Source organism: Clarias gariepinus, chromosome 25 (assembly GCF_024256425.1).
Source record: "Clarias gariepinus isolate MV-2021 ecotype Netherlands chromosome 25, CGAR_prim_01v2, whole genome shotgun sequence".
Taxonomy (NCBI): domain Eukaryota; kingdom Metazoa; phylum Chordata; class Actinopteri; order Siluriformes; family Clariidae; genus Clarias; species Clarias gariepinus.
In genome coordinates this window covers 10,524,703-10,546,326 of record NC_071124.1, presented here as the reverse complement: position 1 = coordinate 10,546,326, position 21,624 = coordinate 10,524,703, and the positions used below count along the sequence as shown (strand labels likewise).

General features: G+C 40.2%; 1 protein-coding gene and 1 long non-coding RNA gene across 3 annotated transcripts in view; both read right to left on the bottom strand.

Annotated features, from left to right (window-relative positions):
- Positions 1-1,413: 1,413 nt before the first annotated feature.
- On the bottom strand, positions 1,414-2,924 carry LOC128513348 (uncharacterized). Of its 2 annotated transcripts, none has more exons than XR_008356373.1 (5): positions 2,697-2,924; positions 2,465-2,600; positions 2,237-2,349; positions 1,782-1,828; positions 1,414-1,637 (listed from the first exon to the last, which is right to left on the bottom strand). It is a non-coding gene; the product is annotated as an uncharacterized LOC128513348 (long non-coding RNA). The 2 variants fall into 2 exon arrangements; XR_008356372.1 differs by having other exon boundaries at positions 2,479-2,600.
- A 3,453-nt stretch (positions 2,925-6,377) lies between these two features.
- Positions 6,378-21,624, bottom strand: part of myo10 (myosin X) — a 64,608-nt gene continuing 49,361 nt past the window's right edge. The window contains exons 20-41 of the mRNA XM_053486565.1: positions 19,657-19,781; positions 18,926-19,040; positions 18,708-18,814; positions 18,108-18,329; positions 17,662-17,701; positions 16,138-17,034; positions 15,861-15,981; positions 15,524-15,767; positions 15,223-15,318; positions 14,291-14,384; positions 14,057-14,112; positions 13,724-13,866; positions 12,716-12,907; positions 12,421-12,578; positions 11,766-11,889; positions 11,381-11,681; positions 11,063-11,270; positions 10,830-10,966; positions 10,344-10,464; positions 9,130-9,570; positions 8,240-8,431; positions 6,378-7,275 (exon numbers count right to left, since the gene is read on the bottom strand). Coding sequence (XP_053342540.1) covers positions 7,165-7,275; positions 8,240-8,431; positions 9,130-9,570; positions 10,344-10,464; positions 10,830-10,966; positions 11,063-11,270; positions 11,381-11,681; positions 11,766-11,889; positions 12,421-12,578; positions 12,716-12,907; positions 13,724-13,866; positions 14,057-14,112; positions 14,291-14,384; positions 15,223-15,318; positions 15,524-15,767; positions 15,861-15,981; positions 16,138-17,034; positions 17,662-17,701; positions 18,108-18,329; positions 18,708-18,814; positions 18,926-19,040; positions 19,657-19,781 — 4,245 coding nt within the window. The 3' untranslated portion in view covers positions 6,378-7,164. The remainder of the gene's footprint in view (positions 7,276-8,239; positions 8,432-9,129; positions 9,571-10,343; positions 10,465-10,829; positions 10,967-11,062; positions 11,271-11,380; positions 11,682-11,765; positions 11,890-12,420; positions 12,579-12,715; positions 12,908-13,723; positions 13,867-14,056; positions 14,113-14,290; positions 14,385-15,222; positions 15,319-15,523; positions 15,768-15,860; positions 15,982-16,137; positions 17,035-17,661; positions 17,702-18,107; positions 18,330-18,707; positions 18,815-18,925; positions 19,041-19,656; positions 19,782-21,624) is intronic.

Below are 21,624 nucleotides of genomic sequence, written 5' to 3'. Positions count from 1 at the left end.
ATGGTTGTTCTCAATAAAGATATGAAAGATCAGATTTCTTGTTATTTTATTAGGCACATCATATTTGTCAATACCTGACGTAGACAAAGATCGGATCACCTCTTATACAATTCCATATGGTTCACATACGTTTTCTTGCCACTGTATAAAAACCGTGGAAGCACTTGGTATTGATCCACTTCTCTCAGTCTGGTATCTGAACCTGGGGCATTTCATTCATTCGATCTTATTTTGCTTTTCATTAAAGCACTAATGCTGGAGAACTGTTAGTCTTCCTCATGTTCCCAAAAGAGGGGCAAAAAAAATCTCAGCCCCAATATTATCATTTACATCAGGTAAAAATTATTTTGGCCTTTTTAATAAATCCAACTTGAGATACTCTGACAGTGCTATGTCTACTATGTTCTAAAGATTTCTCTCATGAATTATGTCATCTGACCATCGGATGCTGTAGAAAGATGTTGTACCTGTAAATAATTATGTAGAAGAGCAAATCATATCTTTGGGAATGTAAAATAATCTCTATACTTCAGCAGATATCACACATCTCTCAAAGGTTCTGAGAGGCTCCTGCAAATTGATACCAGTTCCCTACAATCTATACACATTTTTTTTAATGGTGCACAAGAGAAAAATTATCCTAATTAGCACTTTTCTGCTATGTGAAGCTATTACTTTGCTTTGTGGGTGGGTTTTACATGATAATACATTAACCAGCTCTTTCTTTATCATGCATATAAAGCAGTGCTTGAAAATGAAAATATAAAGGACATGTAACCTCAGTAAAATGCTTCTCGGTCTTATATTAATAAAAAATAAACAATGAGTTTTTGTGCATGGAGTTTACATGTTCTCCCTGTGCTTGGTGGGTCATGCTTAAGGTCATTGCTGGATCTGTGATAGGCCTGCAATCTGTGATTCTTGCCTGCAATAAGGAAGCCCTTGATTAAATTCCCAGTCAAGGTTCAACACCAGCCATGGATGCACACGTGTAGTGCCAGTTCCAAGCAGAATTAAAGGGTCAAGAACATCATCTGGCATAAAACCTGTTTCAAGTTATATGTGTGGGATGCAGTTTTAGAACTATAAAACCTAACTGGAACAAACTGCAATTAATGGCATTAAACATTTTTCCTGAATGAACAGATGACAATCTTGCCCTGTAATAAGATGCAATTGAGCTGTGAGCATATGTCAATATTATGGTCTTGTTACATACATGTTGATAGATATACTTTGCAATGAGTGCATTACCCCAGCTTGAAGTAAGGAAATGTTATTTGTATTTTGAAAAGCTGTATTTACCAAATCACTACAGTATTCTGGTACAAAGAATATAGGACCATAATCACACTGTCAAATCAGCCTTTATTAGTTGGGAAAATGGTATTAAATATTTTTACATAAGTTCAGTCAAGTTTAAACCAAAATTATTTGGGCTCTAAACTCTCCTTCTGACCAACTTAATTTTACATAATGTAGAGTAAGAGATTTTAGCACATAATCAAGTGAATGCATTAATTCAAGGTGGTGAGAATTTCTATACAAAAACTCTACACAGTCAAAGTTTGAAGTGAGTCCAAAGGCCAACTGCATCATTATCCATCTGTGCATTTCACCAGGTAAAGGCACTGTATCTGAGAAAACAGGGAGAATATTTGCATCAAATGAAACATGTACCCACTAAATAACTAGTTACAAACTGTTTATAAAAAAAAAAAAAAAAAAAAAAAAAAGGACTCAAAATTAACAAATGAATTTAATCATTTATAAAATCTAACCTGTGCTGTTGAGGAAAATCGGCCAGGTGACGGGCATGCTCGTAAAGCTGCACAGACACATTCGAAAATTGTGAAACTTTGTTGATCTTAATTTAAGTGTACACAATAATAAATGATGCTGTCTGAGCTCAGTTCAAGTGTAGAGAAGATCATTAAAGTGTAGGCCATTTTTATTGACATACACATCAATCAAAAGAGAGTTACATCATTGCTCAGACACACACACACACACAGAAAGAGAGAGAGAGAGACAGAGTGAGAGAGAGAGAGAGAGAGAGAGAGAGAGAGAAGGAAAAGCTTCTCTAGCATAATCAAAGGTGGACTATAATCCAGCTCTCAGATTTGGCTAATTTTCATCACTGACCCACAGCATGATGGGTCTCAGAGGGAGTCAAGAGCTCACAGTAAACTAAATACACACACACACCATCATGAGCATGTACTGCATCATGTACCTGGACAAGAAAGCTGCAGAAAACACCCATGATCTTCACAAGGCCATGTCACTACGTCACGACTCCATTAGGAACCACGGGTGTTAGGACAGTGAAGAAGTCTCCATGCTTCTCTAACACAAGGAACAGAAGAAGCTAATTAACTGGGTGTAAGGGAGAATTACTCGTCTTACGAATGATCTAAATTCCATTAACAACTCAATTACATTTAACTTATTCGGCTTGTACATTTTTTGACCTACAACTGTGGTGACTTGCCACTTCCAGGAGGAGTTTAGTATTTAGTATTAGGAGTTAGTGTTTCATTAATGGGGCTCGAGTTGAGCTGCAATCATCCCTCACGTCATCGCGGCTTTCTCCGAGTCTACAAAATTAAATTAAAGAATAAATAAAATAAAAAGGTCAATATCTTTTTCTTTTATTCAAATACACGAAATTTCTTCTTATCTCGGAAACTGACCTGAGAACAGAATGTGACCCCACGCCGCCGTCTCCTCTCTGTAGCAGCGCTTAGCTTCACACAGCAGCTCATTCGCATTCTGACCAAAACCCTCAGCGCTAAACTAAACTCCTAACGAGCTAAAACCTATTTAAACAAACGTCTTCTGGCGTTAGAGACATGAGGGAGAAAACAGGGACTCAAAACCAGACCTAAAACTCTGACTGGACAACCCGCTTTTATGCTCATTCGTTTACTTCTTTGATTTTTTGTTCTAGTAATTGTCAGGTTGTTTTGTGCATTACTGCCACCTACTGGACTGGAGGGTAAAACACAGACGATAAGTCCAGCTTAGAACGGAACTTTGAGAATTCAAGATTCAAAGGTGCTTCATTGGCATAACAAATATTTACATTCATATTACCAAAGCTTAGAAATAAGGCACAAGACAATAACAAGAGTAGATAGATAGAAAACAAACAAACAGAAAAGTATAGGAAGAGTAATAATAAACTAATATATATAAAAGAGTAAAGTCAAAGATAAAGTGAAAATTATTTGTAAAAAATCTATACATTATCTATTAATAAATGTTGCTCGTCCTTTCAGCAGCACCCATTGAGGGGTCGCCATAGCGGACTGTCCACACAACAACGTGGCATAGGTTTACACCAGATATCCTGACACAAACCTACCATTTCATTTGGGCTTGGGACCGGCACCCGGACCTTCTGCTATATCAGGTGAGGAACCTACCACTGAGCCACCAATGCCCCACTTTCTATATATAACACCGACATTCTGTTCCCTCATGTTTATGAATAATTAATTATTTAATATTATTATGTTTATGATTTTCCTCACTCCTTCAAAGTATCTAGCTTTCTAGGTGTAAAACCTAGGTGTAAAAGTACTGTATGTGTACCTGGAGCCATGTGAAAGACTGGTGTCATGACCAGGGTATATGTATTTCCTTCTTACGCTTTGTGTTCCCAGCTCAAGACTAAAGAATGAAGATGAATAAATAAATATAATCAGATACTGTTTAGGTACAACACCAACACAACCAGGTAAATTGAATAACATTGATTATCAATTATATACCATTAAACTGGTGACAGGATCATGGGCACCCCAGGCTCATCTATGCCTGTGAGACCAAAGGTCACTCTGTTCTGTCCAATCTCACAGAAAGCCAATGTAGAAAAAAATGCTGGAAAAAAAATAGATTCTTGACACAACAGAAATTGTGGTATCAGAACACTCAGTGCATCACAGATTGCTGTGTATGGGAATTGGCAGGCAAAGAGTTCAAGGTTGCTATTCTGGCCTCCAAATTCCCCAGATTGCAATCTGATCAAGGATCCATGGAATGCGCTGAACAAACAAGCTCGATCCATGGAAACCCCACCCTGCAACCCACAGCACCCAAATGCCCTGGTCTCAGACACCAACGAGGTCCTCTGTAGGGTCAAAAACCACTCAGGTCATGCAAAGAGAACCTACACAGTCCCAGGCTTAATGTTTTGGAGATTTTAATGTTATAACTGAATGATGTATAGTATATAGTTCATATTACTATCTATGTCAGTTAAAACTCTTCATTTAATGCATCCATTTTTTTTGTTTCTCCTTGTATATTGGACATTCATAACATGCTGTACTGTTTGTAACTGTTCACAGTAAATACTTTACTCATTCTTTATACTTTACTTTCTTCTTTCTTTACTCATCAATACTCATTTATTTTTATATCTGTTGTAATCCGTCTTCTCTCAGATTCCACTTAATAAACTTTACGACATTTAAAATCGTTGGTTCCCTCTCACCCAGTCACTGCTAAACACTGTTTGCTCAAATGCTAATACCGTGACTTCACTTTACTGTTTTTTTCCAGTACAAAAAACAAAAATGATCCTGTGTATCATAAAGATCTGTAATTAACATCAATAAATACTTCAACTATTGTTAAAAATGATGGCCGCCATTGGCCAGTCAGATTTCAGTAAGCATTAGGCGGTGTTAACACATAATATGATGTAGAATTTATCTATGAATGAACTTGTTAAAATGAAATGATCTTCATTGAGTACACACAAAAAAACAGAGGTACAATACTGTGCAAAAGTTTTCATTCCCCTTCATTTCTTTATCTTTTGCTTTTAAAGCACCTGACTATCCTGTATTTTTTAATAAAGGCTCTCATTTTTTGTCATGTTTTTTTGGGTCTCATTTTCAGTCCAGTTTAGGAGTATAAATTAACAGGAATGTTTTTTTTGTTTTGTTTGTTAAGCCACACAGTGACCGTATGAAACCGTATGAATCATTCAATCATAAAAACAGTCTAACCTAAGGAGGCATGGACCAGGTGCAGCTGATGGCAGACGATCAGGCTGATGATTAGTGGCGTCTGAATGCTAAGTGGTTCGAACAAACTGCACAGTATTGTGTAAGTACTTTACTGCATATAGTACTTTACAAGATTGCTTCAGTTCATTAAGGTTTTTGGGGATTCTATGATGCTCAGCTCTCTCAATGTCCCGCCACAGCATTTCAGTCGGGTTGAGGTCTGGACTTTGACTAGACTATTTCAAGTCCTTGATTCTTTTATTTCTCAGCCCTTCTGATGTAGATTTACTGGTGTGCTTTGCATAATTGTACTGTTGCATGACCCAATATCGACCAAGTTTTAGCCGTCAGCGGCTGGGTTAATATCTGCCTGAAGAATACTCTGTCATACAGAGGAGTTCCTGGGCGACTCAATGACTGCAAGGTGCCCAGTTTCTGTGGATGCAAAATAAGCCCAAGCCATCACACCTCCACTGGCGTGCTTTGACAGTGGGTATGAGGTGTTTCTGCTAAATTGCTGTTAGGTTTTCAGCAAACATGACTCTGGGCATCAAGGCCAAACAACCCCACTTTGGTTTCATCTCTCAAGAGGTTTCTTATGGCAACCCTTCCAGGCCAACTATACTGTACATGTTCAGTCATGTTCTTCTAATTGTGCTGGCATCAGCTTTAACCTTTAACATTCTCAGTGAGGCCTGTAGGGTCTGAGATGTAGCTTTTGGGTTTTTTGTATTTCCTCTGAGCATTGCACAGTCTGACCTTCTGCTGGTGAATGTTTTGGGACGTCCACTCCTAGGAAGATTTAAGTGTCTTAAATACTTTCCACTTGTAAATATTTGTCACTTTAGACTGTTGAACTTCCTATTTCTCCAAACTATTCCATTTTCTGCAAACTACCATCTTAAATTCTGTGTAGCATTCTGCAGAACTCCTGACTTGATGCACAGCTCTACTGTCCTGTAAACCTTTCGATTCGCAGCCAGTGCTCAAACTCCCCAGCCATTGGATTAAGTGCCGGTCCCAAGCCCGGATAAAATGGGAGGGTTGCATCAGGAAGGGCATCCGGCGTAAAACCTGTGCCAAGTTGTTGTGCGGACTGGATATTCCGCTGTGGCGACCCCTTGCTGGGAGCAGCCGGAAGATCAACAACGACATTTTTTTTTATATCTTTATATGTGTATATTCATTGTTCATTCTGAATAATATGTTTATTTGGTGATATATGCTGCCAAAGCAAAAGTCACCATTTTTTCACAAAATTATTGGTCTTCTTCAAGAAGCATTACACAGGAAGCCATGTGTGTGTATGAGTGTGTTGTGTAATAAGTTTGTCGAACAACACAGATGTTTTGCTTTTCTTGGTCCTTTTATTATCTACCACAGTCATTACACAGGAATGTCAAAATTGCATATTGCTGGTGTTTCTTACGATTCTGGGAATCAAAATAACACAAAATGGTAAAAGTACTTTTGAATAAAAATATTTTCAAAAAAGAGAGAGACAGGAGTATTGTATAATAAAAAGGATTTAAAAATATACAACTTTTTTTCAGTATAAGACAAAAACATTGCACATTAAATACACATTTAAGAACGGCACTGAGGGTAGGTATGCATTTGCCGATTGTGACGGTACATACAGGGAATGTGTGTGTGTGTATGCACTTGTAAAAAAGGCACAGTCTCTTTGGATGGAGGTTCTGCCTGCAGAGCTCCAGTGAAACGCTATAGGATAAAAGCTTAAACGCTCTCACGGCGTCTCTAAAACACTTTTGGTAAAATTCATTGCGGACTCTTCTGAAATTTGAATGGCACTGATTACGCTGAACGGGTTCATACTGCAACGTGTGTCAGGATTTAAAAGACATTTATCCTGCATAGTGGCTTTAGGCACTTTCATGTGAATGTCATTTTTTCATGATTTACACAGCACTCCTGAGAACACGCCTTGCTTGCTGCTTTAGTGATTACTGAGCACTCAGTATGGCTGGAATGGTTCGGCTTTGACGTGGAAAGGTTTTCATTACAAATAAACTGCAAACTCGGCCAGGTCTCAATATTCACGTTTTGTAACTCTGCATCACCGCTCTGGTTACATACAGCGTATGTGTGTGTGTGAAAGGTCACGGACGGTCAGGTTTCACCATTTGCTGCACTGTGTGCCGTGGCTGCTGATTGATGGACAGGTGCTGAAACGCTTCTGTACAATCATGCTGATGTAGGCTTTCATCAGTTTAGCGATGTCCATCACCTAAGGACAAAAATGAGACAATGTAATCAGACTTTAATTAAGTGATTAGTTAAATGTGACCCCTTGTTTTATTCTCTCACAAATGGATGTACACACACATCTGTATAATATGCAAACAAAACAGTGGAGTTTTTTTTACACTCAGCAACAGCATTAATAATAAAAATATGTCATATAAAGTACAGCCAGAAATCTTGTCAGTTTCTGTTATAGAAAATTAATCAACATTTTTATGCCAGTTAGATTTAAGAAATTAACACACAAACTGTGACTAAACTGTGAGAGGGAAGAAATAAAACACAACATGCAGTTTAGGAAAACAAATTACTGATGGGATGGTATGATGTGACCTGATGCAGAATTACTATGACCACCCTGATTATTATTATTATTATTATTATTTTACAAAGTGTTTGACATGAGTTGACATTTTACATGAGTGTTTTCTCTTATACCAAATTTTTTTTTTCAACAATAAAAAATGTAATACTGTAATTTATAATAATCATCTGCACTGTAATAATAATCATGGGCGGTGGCCTAATCCCATTTGGATGAGATTAATACACTTAAATTGAGCACTTAAAATGTGGAAAAATATTGTTATGCATATTTCTTATAGAACAATGTAAGTAATTGTGGCCAAATTCCACAACTTGTGTTTCATTAAAAAAATGCATTCTGAGCCTTTGCTGAGACTCATAAAAAGCGTCTACAGTCCCACTGAGCTAAACTGAGTCGATATCTTTTAAAGTTACCTAATTACCTAATTTCTCAAATACCTCGTTACTCAAATCTAATTGGCATAAAAATGTTGACTCATTTTCTGCATTTGGTACAAATTAACCTAATGGTCCTCAGTAAAAGGCAGGTCATTTGTATTGTAGGAACGTGTTTTTACATTTTAAGGTGGACAATAACATGCGTCACTGACATGGTTTATGTGAGAAAAGTGTTTCGTTACCTGGCTAGTTTGGAAGAACAGGTCTCTTCCCTCAACACTGATCTTGTACATGTTGGACTGTGGAGCACCAAAGGATAGAATGGCCTCATAGGAGAAAAACTCCAACGGCCAAGCCTCTCCCTGCTTATACACACACACTCCTTTACGACTTACTCCCAGCCACAGGTCCGCAGGATACACACCGTCCACACACTGAGACAGAAGAGAGAGAGAGAGAGAATATAAGACAGAATTTGACTGCTTTTGCTAATATGTACAGTATGTATATAGGTGATGTATATTAGCCTGAACAAAAGCTCCAGCCTTAACCTTATTACACACATTTGTACTGAAGCTGGTTTTCATTTTTCCTAAGAGATGTTGTCTGTCTACTGACATTTCTAGTGCAGTTAAAATATCATTTAACAAGAGGGAGAAAATGTACACATATAGTACATAAGGAAAAATGAGAATGTTTCGCTGTTAGTATCTAATAGCTTCAAAAAAGAGCAGGAGATTCTTTTCTCTTCAGATTTTTCAGCAGCACTTGTCATATTGATGAGACATCCATGCAGACATAATAGAGACAGATACAGTACACTCAATTTACCAAAGTGCAAAGTTAAGCTACTGCAGAGACTTTGCTCAGCTAGTTAGCCATGGATTAGATGACAAGCACAGTGTCCTTGGCAGCGACTGATCTATTTGAGCAGAGTATACAGATGAGGAGGTGAAACAGCTGGACAGACTAAAGCACAAAATTGCTGCTGCATCACTCTCTTTAGGCCAGTGTTAAAATGTTGAAAATGTTTTACCAGAGTTTTACTGTATTACAAAACAAAAAGTTTTTTTCAAAGATCACAAATTGTTCAGGATGGAGGAGTTTTGATTTAAGTGTGTGTTTTACTCACCTCGACATTAAACAGCGTGGACCCATAACCCTGCCACTCTCTGACCAGGTTCATGTACTTGATCATGGCATTATTGTGACTCATTCCCTGCATCTTCCTCCATTTCTCCACCAAACAGCACCGTAACTCCGCCTTCTCGTCCTGAAACCACGCCTCTATCGCAGCGGAATTCTCTCCCTGTTTCCGCCCAAGAGAGCCCCGGAAGCTCCGCCTGAGCGTACCCTCCAGGAAACTGCCCCGCTTCTTCTCTGTGCCACCGGTGCTGGAGGTGAAGCGCTGAATACGGGCACGCAGACGTGCCACAGGAAACACTTGCTCCAGATCCGGCAACACACTCTGGGGAGTGTAGTCTCCATAAAGATGCTGCAACCGAAGAGCTGCCAGGAACTGCAGAGTTTCCTCAGGAGCAGGATACTGTCCGCTAATCACTGCCTCATGAGCCTGACCAAAAACAAAAACAAAAAAAACAACAAAGCTGAAATGATTAAGGATATACAATAAATGAAACTTTCCTGCTTTCTCTTTGTGCCACTGCTGCAAGGGGTGAAGCTCTGAATATGGGCATCTGCTCCATGTCTGGCAGTGCATTATGGGTAGTGGAATGTCTACCCAGAATTTATAGCAGGGCAGTGAAAATATTATTATATTCACTTATAGAGAGGTGGGCAAAGCAGACAAATCCTGTACTTGACTAAAAAAAGAGATTCCCTAGGGTAAATATTATCTAACGAAAAGTAGAAGTAGTCGATTTACTTGTGTATCTGAGTCAAAGTACAAAAGTACAGGGCTTGTATTAGCTCAGAGTAGCCTTTTTCAAAGTAAAAAAAACTCTCTTTCTCTCTCAGATTGTGAACATACACATGTTACATTATTACACACATTTCGAACAAAAGACAAGTCACGTAATTATGCATAATAGCCAGCAGACGGCTTTAAATATCACACACCACTGTGGTTAGGTAACGCAACACCATGCAGAAATGTGGTTAAGTAAAAGTACAGATACTTGCTATACATTTGAGTGGAGAAAAAGTAAAAAGGAGCTTCTATTAAAACTACTTAATTAAAGTATTTGTGAAATATTTATTAAAGTACTGTAATGAAGTAAATGTACTCGAGTTACTTTCCACATCTGCTTATACTGTACTGTATATAATAAAAAGTTAAATGGCCTTAACTTTAATATTAAGTGAATGTTTAGGGAAAAACCGGACCTGTTCAAACATGAAAGCGAACTCCACACTGTCCATAGCGATGTTCTCTGTGTCTGTGAAGCAATACAGCTTGAAATAAAACTTCCATCCTCCACCCTGATTGTCTTCTCCACCTGCAAGTCTGGGAGACAATCAAAGACAAAACCGTGACGGACTTGAGTGTGGACTCAAAACAACTTCAAATGACGATAACCTTCACTAGTAAACTGCTCCACTTAACTCACTTTCACCTGATTGTCATATTTTAAATGTAAATGTATTAGTATTAAATGCTTCCAGGTACACTGAGGTACATGTGACACAAAGCCAGGATGGTTTTTGTAACACAGTGATGGAAATCATAACCTATTTATTTTTTAGTACAGGTTTGACTAGTCAGCTGAATTTAACCTTATTCAGGTCAGATTTAATCCTAGTGGATCAAGTAGACCTATAAATCAAGCCAGTGTACACGCAAAGACATTTTTAAAATAAGACCAAACTCACTTCTCAAACTTGGCAAGGACGTCAGCGACTATGGCACGGCTTTCAATGGCTTTATCTGTGCTGTCGTTGTGTTCAAAAAGAGCAAACATGTTTCTGCTGTCCTCCATACCCAGGCCCTTTAACAACTTATCAACCACCTGAAAACACACACATACGGAAACAGACATAGTATTGAACCCAAAGTCACTGAGAAAAAGACTAAGCGGAAAATAATTCACATAACTCTTAACTACCTCTCCTGCTGTAGTGTGTGAGTTGATGGCAATTTTACAGGATCCGCCTCCATGGCAGTATACAGTTGATGTCATTTCCTGTCTGCTCAGAATGGCTCTCAGTTCCTCATGTGATGGCACACATTCCCGTCCACGTACATGCCTCAGTGCCTCCTGGGAAAATGCTGCGTATTGCTCCATCTCCGTGCCTGGGAATAACTCACGTGTCCTAAATATTACAGGTCAGTGATTAAACAACGCTGACTCATGATAACAGATGCACACAGGAGTGCAAAGACGCACACACACACACACACACATGCACACAAAGCCACTGACCTTTTGATGTGGAATTTGAGGTACTTCAGGATACTCCTGGAGATGGGGCTAAACGTGCAGCACATACAGGCTATAACTCTCCAGCCACTGATGTGGGCGGGGCCACCCGGCTCAGGGGGCCGAGTAGTTTGCTTAATGAGCTGACAATAGAGTTCATCCCGCAAAGGTCGGAGGTCATGACCAGTCTGCAGAAGGCTTTGGATAACTGGTACGGGCTCGGCCACGCCCTCGAGCTGCTGGAGTGTGCAAAATAGCTTCAGGGCCTCAGCCTGCAAAGTGCTATAGCTCCGCCCCCTTTCAGCTAGAAGACAGAAAAAGACTTTTTCTGATTAGATGATGGATGCTTCCAGATGATCGGGACAGATGTGGGGAGCGGGGTACTCACAGGTGCGGTGGACGTCTCCATAGGGCAGAGGAAGTAACGGTGTGTGTAGAGGATGGTGTGTGTGGCGTAGTATCGGGTTCCTCTTGTAAACCTGATCCACCACTTCTGAGTTCAGACAATTCTCCTAAGAAGTGCAGAAATTTTTTTATTTTTTTCATTTCTTGATTTTACTTTTGAAACATGTTAAAAACTGGATAAAGTAATTTTTAACACACAATTATTGTTTTATTATTGTTATTTAATTTTAAGATGCAACACTTTATAATTTGGACTGTGGGAGGAAACTAGAGAACCCTTGACCCTGAAGGTGCGAGGCTACAGTCCTACCCACTACTGTATAATCCTGCTCATGTGTAATTGTTATTTTAAGATATTATATATATAAATTATTATTTTAATAACACAAAAAAAAACATTAAAACTAACTTTCTAAAAATTTCATGAAATTTCATGGAATAACGATTTGTTGTAGGAGTTGTGTGTTTATAAACGAGCAGAGGAGGCTTGCCAATATAAACAGAGATAACAACCAATTAAAGATGCATTACATAAACTACATAATCTTTTAAACTGCTCCAGTTTACACAATACTGTTCTCTCCATCCCAGACCGAGACTGAGAACCTGCACTTATTGTCGGTCTGTGTGTGAGTTACCTTAATGTCCTGGATGAGTTGCTGCGTGTGTGTGTCCATTGGTGGTTTGTTGTCGATGACATTCTGCACGGCGTTGGCCCAGCGGGAGACTTCACTTTGCAGCTTACTGTAGAGCCTGTACGAGTGTTTACGGCCAAACACGGTCACCCCCCAGTAACCTAAAAACGCACACGAAATTGGATTATACATTCATTCAGGGATCTTTATTACAATATTTCAATTTTTTTTATTGTCCCTTGATATGAGCATGTGCGCACATTTGTGTATGTGTGTGTGTGTGTGTGTGTGTGCTAACCAGTCTCTTTATACACTCTCTCGTCAGGTGGCAGGACAGAACACAGACTGTTCAGCAGCAGAGAACCCAGTTTGAGTGAGTTCCTCTCAGAACTCTTATAGTAGTCCAGTGAATTATGGGTAAGCAGGAACCAGCGTTTTTTCAGTCTCAGGTTAGTTCGGCTACTGCCCTTCATCTCTTTATGCAACCATCCTGAGGGAAAGGGACGAAACGAGAGATGCGTGTCAGAGAGACTGAGAGAGAGAAAAGGTGAAGGGAGACAGAGTATGGACAAGGGAATTGCTTTTACAGTATTCTTCTAGATTTTATGGTTACAAAGCAGGTAAAGTTTGTTGTCTGGTGAGAGGATTATTCTATGTACAGCTAAAACTCGTAACTCTTTGACATCAGGCTAGGAAAAACTTATTAAAACTTATTTTTCCCCACAAATTTATAGTCTAAAACCCAAAATGTTTTGCCGTTAAAAACAAAAACATATATAGTGTTCAGGATTGTGCTGTATAGAGTGAAATATCCTTTTTTAGCACAAAATAGTCAGTATGATGAATTTAATTTTACTGTCGTCATTAACCTAAGCTGTGTTGCTGCTTCTAGGGATTAAATGATCGTAGCTCATTCCAGCTGGGATCTCTCTGGGTTCTTCATGAAGTTTGTCTACATGTCTGTTCCGTTGGACCTCTGGGTTCTCTAGACTTTTATAATGACATTTGGTTCCAGACTCCATATCCCAGATTACACTTCACTACAGTCACACGGCCCTACCTCAAAATTATTTCATTATATCTAATCGTACATCGATGCTGCTAGCCAACTGTCTCTTTACAATTACATTTGACTTCAAATTCAAATGCTAAACAGGCAAAGTGAACTGTGCACCCCCACTCCTCCTGATTATCAAATTAAACTAACTATTCTGCTAAGTTGCAGCAGCTTGTCAGTCTAAATAAAAAAACTTCCACACGGTTAAGATCACTGACCTGTACATGACCTGGTGATGTAATGCCTTACCTCTAATAATGAATTCCTGGCCCTGGACGCGCGTGTCTCCCTTCGAGCGCTGTAGGAGGGCGATCCAGTGGTGCATCTCCTCCGGCGTCTCAGCGTTACAGTGCAGGACACGGTTGGCTGTGATGATCACAAACGAGTTCGGCCTGAGGAAAGAGACAGAGAGTGTGTAATCAAAGTGCAGAGTCTCTACTGGAACAACACAATACAGAACAGGTGTTTTAGCAGGATTACATGGAGCCTGCATTAAGCAATATTTAACTGTATTAATAATTATGACAGATTGAAATATAGGCATAGTAATGCGTGCGCGAGTGTGTGTGTGTGTGTATATACCTCTCGGGGTTGTCTGATGCACACACAGAGTCGATCATACCTACATCCAGTGTGCCCTATAAAGAGAAAAATAGACTTGACTGGTACAGAATCACAGAGATGACTCAGGGGTAACACACACTGTGAATGTTAAATGTTTTTATGTATATAAATGTGAAAAAAATGGCATGACAATGTACGCACAGTCCGTGTGGTAAATGTGTGATATATCTATGGATGTTTCTGTGTACTCACCACAGCGTTCTGTGGGTTGGCCTGTTCATCATGCATCTCTCTGATTTCCTGTTCAGTGGACGTGTGTACTTGACTCAACACACTGAACCAGTGGCTGCAGGACACGAGGAGAAACGGTCAATCAGAGATGTCATTAACAGCTTGATCTTTATGGAGCTGTTTAGAGCCAGGACTTATTTTCACAGGGGTTTCACAGCAATTGAGGTGAAAACTTTTGCAATCACAACTTTTTTGGGAAGTATTACTGTAGGAGCATTCAAGTCAAACCGGGATTTATAAAAGTGTGAAATGATTGACATTTAGCACAATGACTTCAAGACACAGCGTGATGATGAGACTCTTATGAATGATGATAATATTTTAAAGAAAGCCGAACGTTCATGAATGATGATCTCGGCTGAGGTGGCTCATGTGAACATTCAGTAAGTGGAACGCCTGTTCTACGGATATCCCATCTGTCTGTGGAAACTGTACAGACAATTTGGAGAATTAAAGGTGTTCCTGGGAGGCCAGTGTTTCAGACATAGAAACAGGCTTTATATTTTTTCCAGCATATTAAGAAAACTTTTTACCTTGATGGTGTCTAAGCACTAAAAAAATACCAAATGCATTAATGTAGCAGAGGATTATATAGATATAATCTATATATAGAAATAAAGTGTGTTCTCTTTTTTGCACATTCAAAAGTCCTGGCTTGACTCGAACACCCCATTTCGAACGAGTTTTCCCTTCACTTTAAAGTTATTGGTGATTTTGTGCTGTTTTATGATGTTTAAGCCCAATACATGTACAATTATTTGAATATTTATTGGCTTAAAAAAATCATTTTTGTTACACAAAACTGCTGTATGGCATGCATGCATGGGTGATGTGACTCTACATGGACTATCCAGATGGGCATACATTCACTCACATACTGTACACACTCTTACCTTGCATCCTCGGTGTTATCTGCTATAAGATGGTATGTTCTTTCAGGCATCACGATATCTATTCCATTTTCCTTTCCTGTGTCATCAATCACCTCTCTAAAAATCAAAAACAAAGTGAGAACATCTCCTACGCCTACGTACCCTTATTTTTCTCTTATCTTTACATTAACTCCACACTGCACTTGCCCTCATCTCCGGTCATTATATGAGGTGTAGAACTCTAACAGTGTACCCTAATCAGCAGCATAACACACACTCTAAAATACACCGGGCCTGTAGTGCCACTGGAGTGTGCCCTTACTTGGCATCATGCATGTCCAGCATGCCCTTCATCCTCTCCTCGGCATCGTTCTCGTAGTAGATAAGTTTGCTCTGGCGTAGGACAAACCAGCGGCGCTTCCAGTTGCGGCGAGAGAGCGTCGACAAGCCGCCACCCTTTTTAAGCAGCCAGCCCTGCTTCAGAGCCTCCTGCCTGCTCCGAAACCAGAGGAACGTCTCGTCCTTCAGCACACACCAGCGGCGCTTCCATGAGTTCAGCAGCCCTCCTGGAGCACAAACACATTCACATGCCGTTCAGCGACACCAAACACAACAGAGAAGGAAAGAAAGAAGAGAGAATAAAGAGAGCTGCTGTGTACCTTTGATATAGAGGAAGCTGTGAAAGTAAGGCAGAGTGACGCAGCTGTAGACCGAATCTCTGCGATAAGACGACTCGTCGTCCGTTTCAAATCGTTCAAAGTCTTCCTCGCTGTCATCAAACTGAAGAGATAAAGGAAGAGAGAAAGAGACAGAGAGTTATCTCTTCATAATCTGTCTGTTGTTGATTTCGTATATTAGTATGTTTTATATTTTCTGATAAACTTAATTGATTCTACTTGTCAAAATCTGAAGTCTAAATTAATGCATGACACTCACTGATGATTGTGCTCCCTCAGAGCTGAACCTGTACACCCCCGAGCTAGCACTGGTGCTTGTCGCCAAGGAGCTGCGCTGGTCACGTGACCAGCTGCCAGTCTGGAGCGCAGACAGTGACATGCTGGGAGGCAGAACAATACCGCCTTCGTCATACTCATCAGCGTCGTAATCGGAGTCTTCATCTGGTGGGATCAGATCCTCTTCCTGCTGTTCCCCAGGGTAGGTGGCGTCCCTGATGCAGGATAGTGCATGATAGGCTGAGGGTATGTTTGTGGGTGGGGCTGGAGGTGGAGCCATACGATCATTGGCGTACGGGTCCTCCTCGGACGAGTCGTCGCTGGTGCGGATGCCGCTGGTGCGCTGGCCGTCCGAGTGGCCGTGCTCACTGGGGTTCGGCGAATCTTTAAATCCTTCCTCGTCTCCTCCCAATCCTTCATCCACCTCTTCCTCATCGCCACCTCTCCTCCTCTCCTGTTCAGTTTCTCCAGGGCAATCCTGCAACACTAAGGTGCTCTCGATGTTGCGAACGCACTCGTCGATCTCGTGGAAGTTGAGCGACGAGAGGAACTGCTGCGCTGCCTTGCAGGCCTCTTCCTCCAGCCTGAGCAGCTCCTGATCGCGCAGATGCTGCAGACGTACCAGGGAACGTGCGGTCAGAGTCTGCTCCCGTGTCTCCTTCTGCCTCCGGAGCCCCTCGATTTCGCGCTCCAGACGCAGGATTTCTTCCACTTGTGTAGCCTCATTGGGACGGGCTTCTTCCTCAAAAACATCGTCCTCAAATTCCTCCTCTGAGGGTTTGCTCTCAGCCAAAACACATGTTGGTTCCTGAGCATCTCTCAAAATCTCCTTCTCTCTCTCAATTCTCAGAGCCTCTTCTACTCTCAGAGCCTCTTCTGCCTGTAATTGAGATGGAGATGGAGAAGTGTAACCGTACTGGTTTTTAGGTCATTTTGACATTATGTATAGAATAAGAAGATTAGCAGCTTTGTCTCAGAACTAATTTAAACATTAGGATTGTCCATGACATGATTTTATGTAAGAGAACATCATATTCTAATATATACATATCTACATATATCACCTCCGTTACTTTTTAAAACCTGCCCAAATGTATGAGCCATAAAGATCATGACTATCCCATATATAAAGCCTTCCATGGTCTTAATTTGAAAAAACAAAACAAAAAAAAAAACAGCTTAATTAAACACTTGCACTTTTTTTTTTATCCTCAAAGCTCTTGCCAAAGCATTTAAACAGAATCTTTCATAAATACTGTCAAGTTGGCTGCATTAAAGACCGTGGCCATTAAAATGTTCTCTCATCCACATGCACAGTGAGTATGCAGACAAACTGTCCTGCATGAGAGCACTTCAGCTTTTCTCCATTAACTAAGGGCAGATTTGCACTAGCTTAAAAAGGCACAAAAGATGTTAAAAGCAGGAAGTGATAAATGCTTTCCGTAGTTGTGAGCCTTTATAAGTTGGTGATTTGTTTTAAGTGTTACATAAGAGAATTTTGACTTACCTCTCGAGCCTTCTGCTCCATCTCCAGTCTCTGTCTCTCTCTACAAAAACGGACACACCATTAAACCATTAAAAGTCAACATCAAGTCAAGTTCAACTAAAAGCTTAGCGAGCTTACTATAAGTGGGTAACCATTTAATGGGTGCACATTATTAAAAAGAGAATGAGTTAATATTAATAAAAAACCTTTAGTGTGCTAAAACTATAACAAACACACGTGCACTTAGACACAGTAAGTCTGCTTGGACATTAGACTGACTGGATTATGTCCCATGCTTACAGGTGTTATCGAGCCATGGAGCACTCCAATTAGTATGTAGGCACCCAAGGTTTTTTAAAAAAACAAAACGATTCGTCATGCCCTGGTCATACCCAAATTCATGCCACTAGCTTTAAAATGTCTTAGAAATTCTTAGTAATTTCTCCCCGCAGAATGCCTGGTCGCACCTCTCTCGCTCCTCCGCTTCTCTTTGTCGCCGCTCTTCTTCCACCCTCCTTTTCCTCTCCTCAAGTAACTGTGTGTAGAGCTGCCGCGCCCTTTGGCCTCGAACTCTTTTTTGGAGTGTGATGGAGGCCCAGCGAAGCATCAAGTAGCGTCTGCGCCAGAAAAGTGCCCTCCAGTTTTTCTGGATAACCGTCACACACTGCAGCAGATGCTTGTACTGCCTCCTACAGGCAGCAAAGAAAAAAAACAGTTAGGGATCTGCACCATGTTAATGAACTATATATTAAGTTGGTTATGGACAGGTGACTATGAAAAGGAAAAAGCAAAATTTGCATTATTCTAATCCTCATCAAACCTTTCAGTCAATGCCTTGAGACTGGAGAACAATGTTTTATCATATAGGTATAATATTATTTTTTTTACCTTTCCATGTGAAAGGAAAAGCAATCCATGCCAACAGAATTCCCCTTAACCTTAAACAGAGCCTTTATTTTTACTTTTAATTTCTTACACATCGGTATGACACACCTGATAAAACAAATAATTGCTGTAAGGAGACACTAGGTGTGGGACAGTGTGTGTGTATGTTCATATGTGTTTACCTGGCTCTGTAACCCAGCAGGTAGGCCTGGATTATAGCTGCAGCCCGAAGCACTTCTTCCTCTCGCTTCTTTTCCAAACGCAGCTCCAGACTCTCTCTTAGGAAAACCTATCAGCGCAAAGCCACAAATCGCAAACACACACACAAGTGGAACAAACTTAGAAAGACATATTTAAATAATATTCAACAGAATGCTGTAAATCAAGCTGTGTTTCTCACCCGCGTCTTTCCAAGCTGCCATTCTGCACTACTGCTGTCGTAGAGGCGGAGCACCTGGAGACACGCCTCCTTCGGGTCATCACACCTGGCCACACCTCTCATTAACACATAGTACCTGAAAAAAAAAAACACCTATTATAACCTAAAGTCTTTCTTAGAACATGGCATTCGAGTCATTATAAGGTTTCTTTAAAAAACTGTTTTTAATTTTGAGGTCAAAAAAGCTCAAAGAGCTTTCCTTACTATAGCAGTATTAAAACAAAAAAGTGTTTATTATGAGGCAAATTAAAAACCAATTAAACTCACTAATGAATAAATTTTTAGCAGGATGACAAACCTCATTCATTCATTAAGTAACTGTTTTATCCGAATACAGTGGAACCTCGGATTGCGAGTGTTTTGCACGACGAGCAAAGTTTTTAAATAAATTTTTACTTAAAAAAACGGAACAAGTCTTGGTTTACGAGTACCGAGTATCATGTATCACGGATGCGCTTCTTGTTTTGACGCCGAGCATCACGTGATCACAACTGAGCCAACGGTTTTTTTCTCTCTTGTGCTGTGAAATTGTGGCTTTGCAACCAATAATTTGAGTTTCCATTATTAATTATGGGAAAATTCACTTTGATTTACGTGGTTTGAAATATGAGTCCACTTCCGGAACGAATTATGCTCCAAGGTTTCACTGTAGTCTGTATGTGCGTGTATATAACATGTACAGTAGGATATACCTGGTGCAGAAATCCTGAAAGGTTCTCCGTACAGGAAAGCCAGCACGCCGGATTCTTACTGTCTCCAGCATGCCAGAATACCGCAACTGGTTCAGCACCACGGAATGATCAAAATGATCTGGCATCTGAGAAAAGAAAAGTTTTTTTTCTTGGTTATTTATAATAAGGACTCATGAATCCAGACATCAGACAACTCAGGTGTAAGTTGCACTGATCTGTTTCTTCTCTCCAATCGTTCTACAGTAAGATGTTACACAGTCCTTGAATTTTTTTCATTTCAAAAAATAAATAATTTTCTCCCTCTGAATAGACACATTCACTTCACACAGTTTAAGTATGAAGGCAAACAATCTGTGCACTGCATCCACAAATACTTAGATGCAGGAATATAAACCGTCTTCCTTCATATTCAAAACCCAGTGCAATCGTGAAAAAGGGGCTGATTCATTTATGAATAAACCCTGCCAATCATACTTCAGCGACCTTTCACCTCTGTGGGCGTGAGGCTGGAAACGGGGCGCTCTGTTCGCTGCTAATCTTGCCCTCTCTAAATGTCAATCTCTGCAGATGGAAGGAGGAAGTGCCGCGACTGATGAAAGACACTGAGACGGACAGATCAGCGATGAATGGGGCTCTGTGAGATTCTATACCAGCTCACACTGATGAGATTCACTACACAACACACAACGTAACACTAACAACCACAAGATATCAAGATTCTCCCTTCTTTCTTTTACAAATACACCACCAGCGTCATTAGCATACTGATACATGCGACAAACGTCACAATGCAGTCAGCGAGGACGTCTCAGCCTGGGGGTGGATGTCTGGGAGGTGGGGGAGGTGGAGGATGGTCTGAAGTCTTGTAGTCAATAGGAAGATTTAAGACACACACACACACACACACACACTTAGAGACCACAGAGACAAGTCTTTAGCATTCTATACAGCGTGTGATGAAGATCACTTGTTCACATCCACAGAGGTAGAGCTGCTAACTCAACAAGTCGGTACTTTCACTTTCAAGTGCTTGCTTTGTCCATCGCACAATTAGATACTTTGATTAAATTTAGTCTTTACCTTCAGCTCTAATTAAAAATTTCTGTTATTAACATCATTAAACTAATAACGCTCATGAGTTCAGGTACACATTCTATTAAAGTGTGTAAACATTCCAATACATTCCAGCACATACAGTAACGAAACTGCTTACACGCACATTTACAGACCTGTGAAAGTGATATTTAATAAAAACAATTACAAAGTGGATAACCTACACACAAAGGAAACCCTTCAACAGCTATCACTGAAAACTGCATGATGCATCCATCACAGATCATTTCCCCAAAATTGTTCCCAAACACACACCTGCATCTCTTCTGACCCCAGTGCTCCATGAGCTCATATCGTAAAGTAGAAGATCTCGTCTCATCCTGCAGCGGTGTGTCTCAGCCATCAAGCAAGTGTGTATCCCTACAAGAGTCAAGTATTAACTGGCCACTGTTCTTCCCCTCTCACTCATACAGGGTGCACATGCGCGCACACACACTCTCTTTACACAATACACAGCTCTGGTCTCTTTCAGCCACTGCTGGTTTCCATGGAGCTCAGATCCATGCTGGGATAATTTGCACACGTCGTTGGGCGGGTGTCAAGGAAAGGATTGTGGGTAAAATTTGGACGGATGGAGGCTCGGCTGTTTACTTTTAAAAACCTGTGTCTCACTGTTCCTCTGTCTCTCTCTCTTTCTATCCTTTACTTCGATAAAGTAAATAAATACATATAAGGAAGTAAATATATAAGTGGATGTAACTTGTTTATAGCAAGCTTATAAGTTCAGGGAGTTCAGGTTTTTTGAAGTTTAAAAGAAATAAAACATCTAAAACTTACACTGTAATTTACACAGAGGAAGATAACCTCGCCATACTGTATATTATCTCGCTGTGTGTGTGTGTGTGTGTAAGTGTT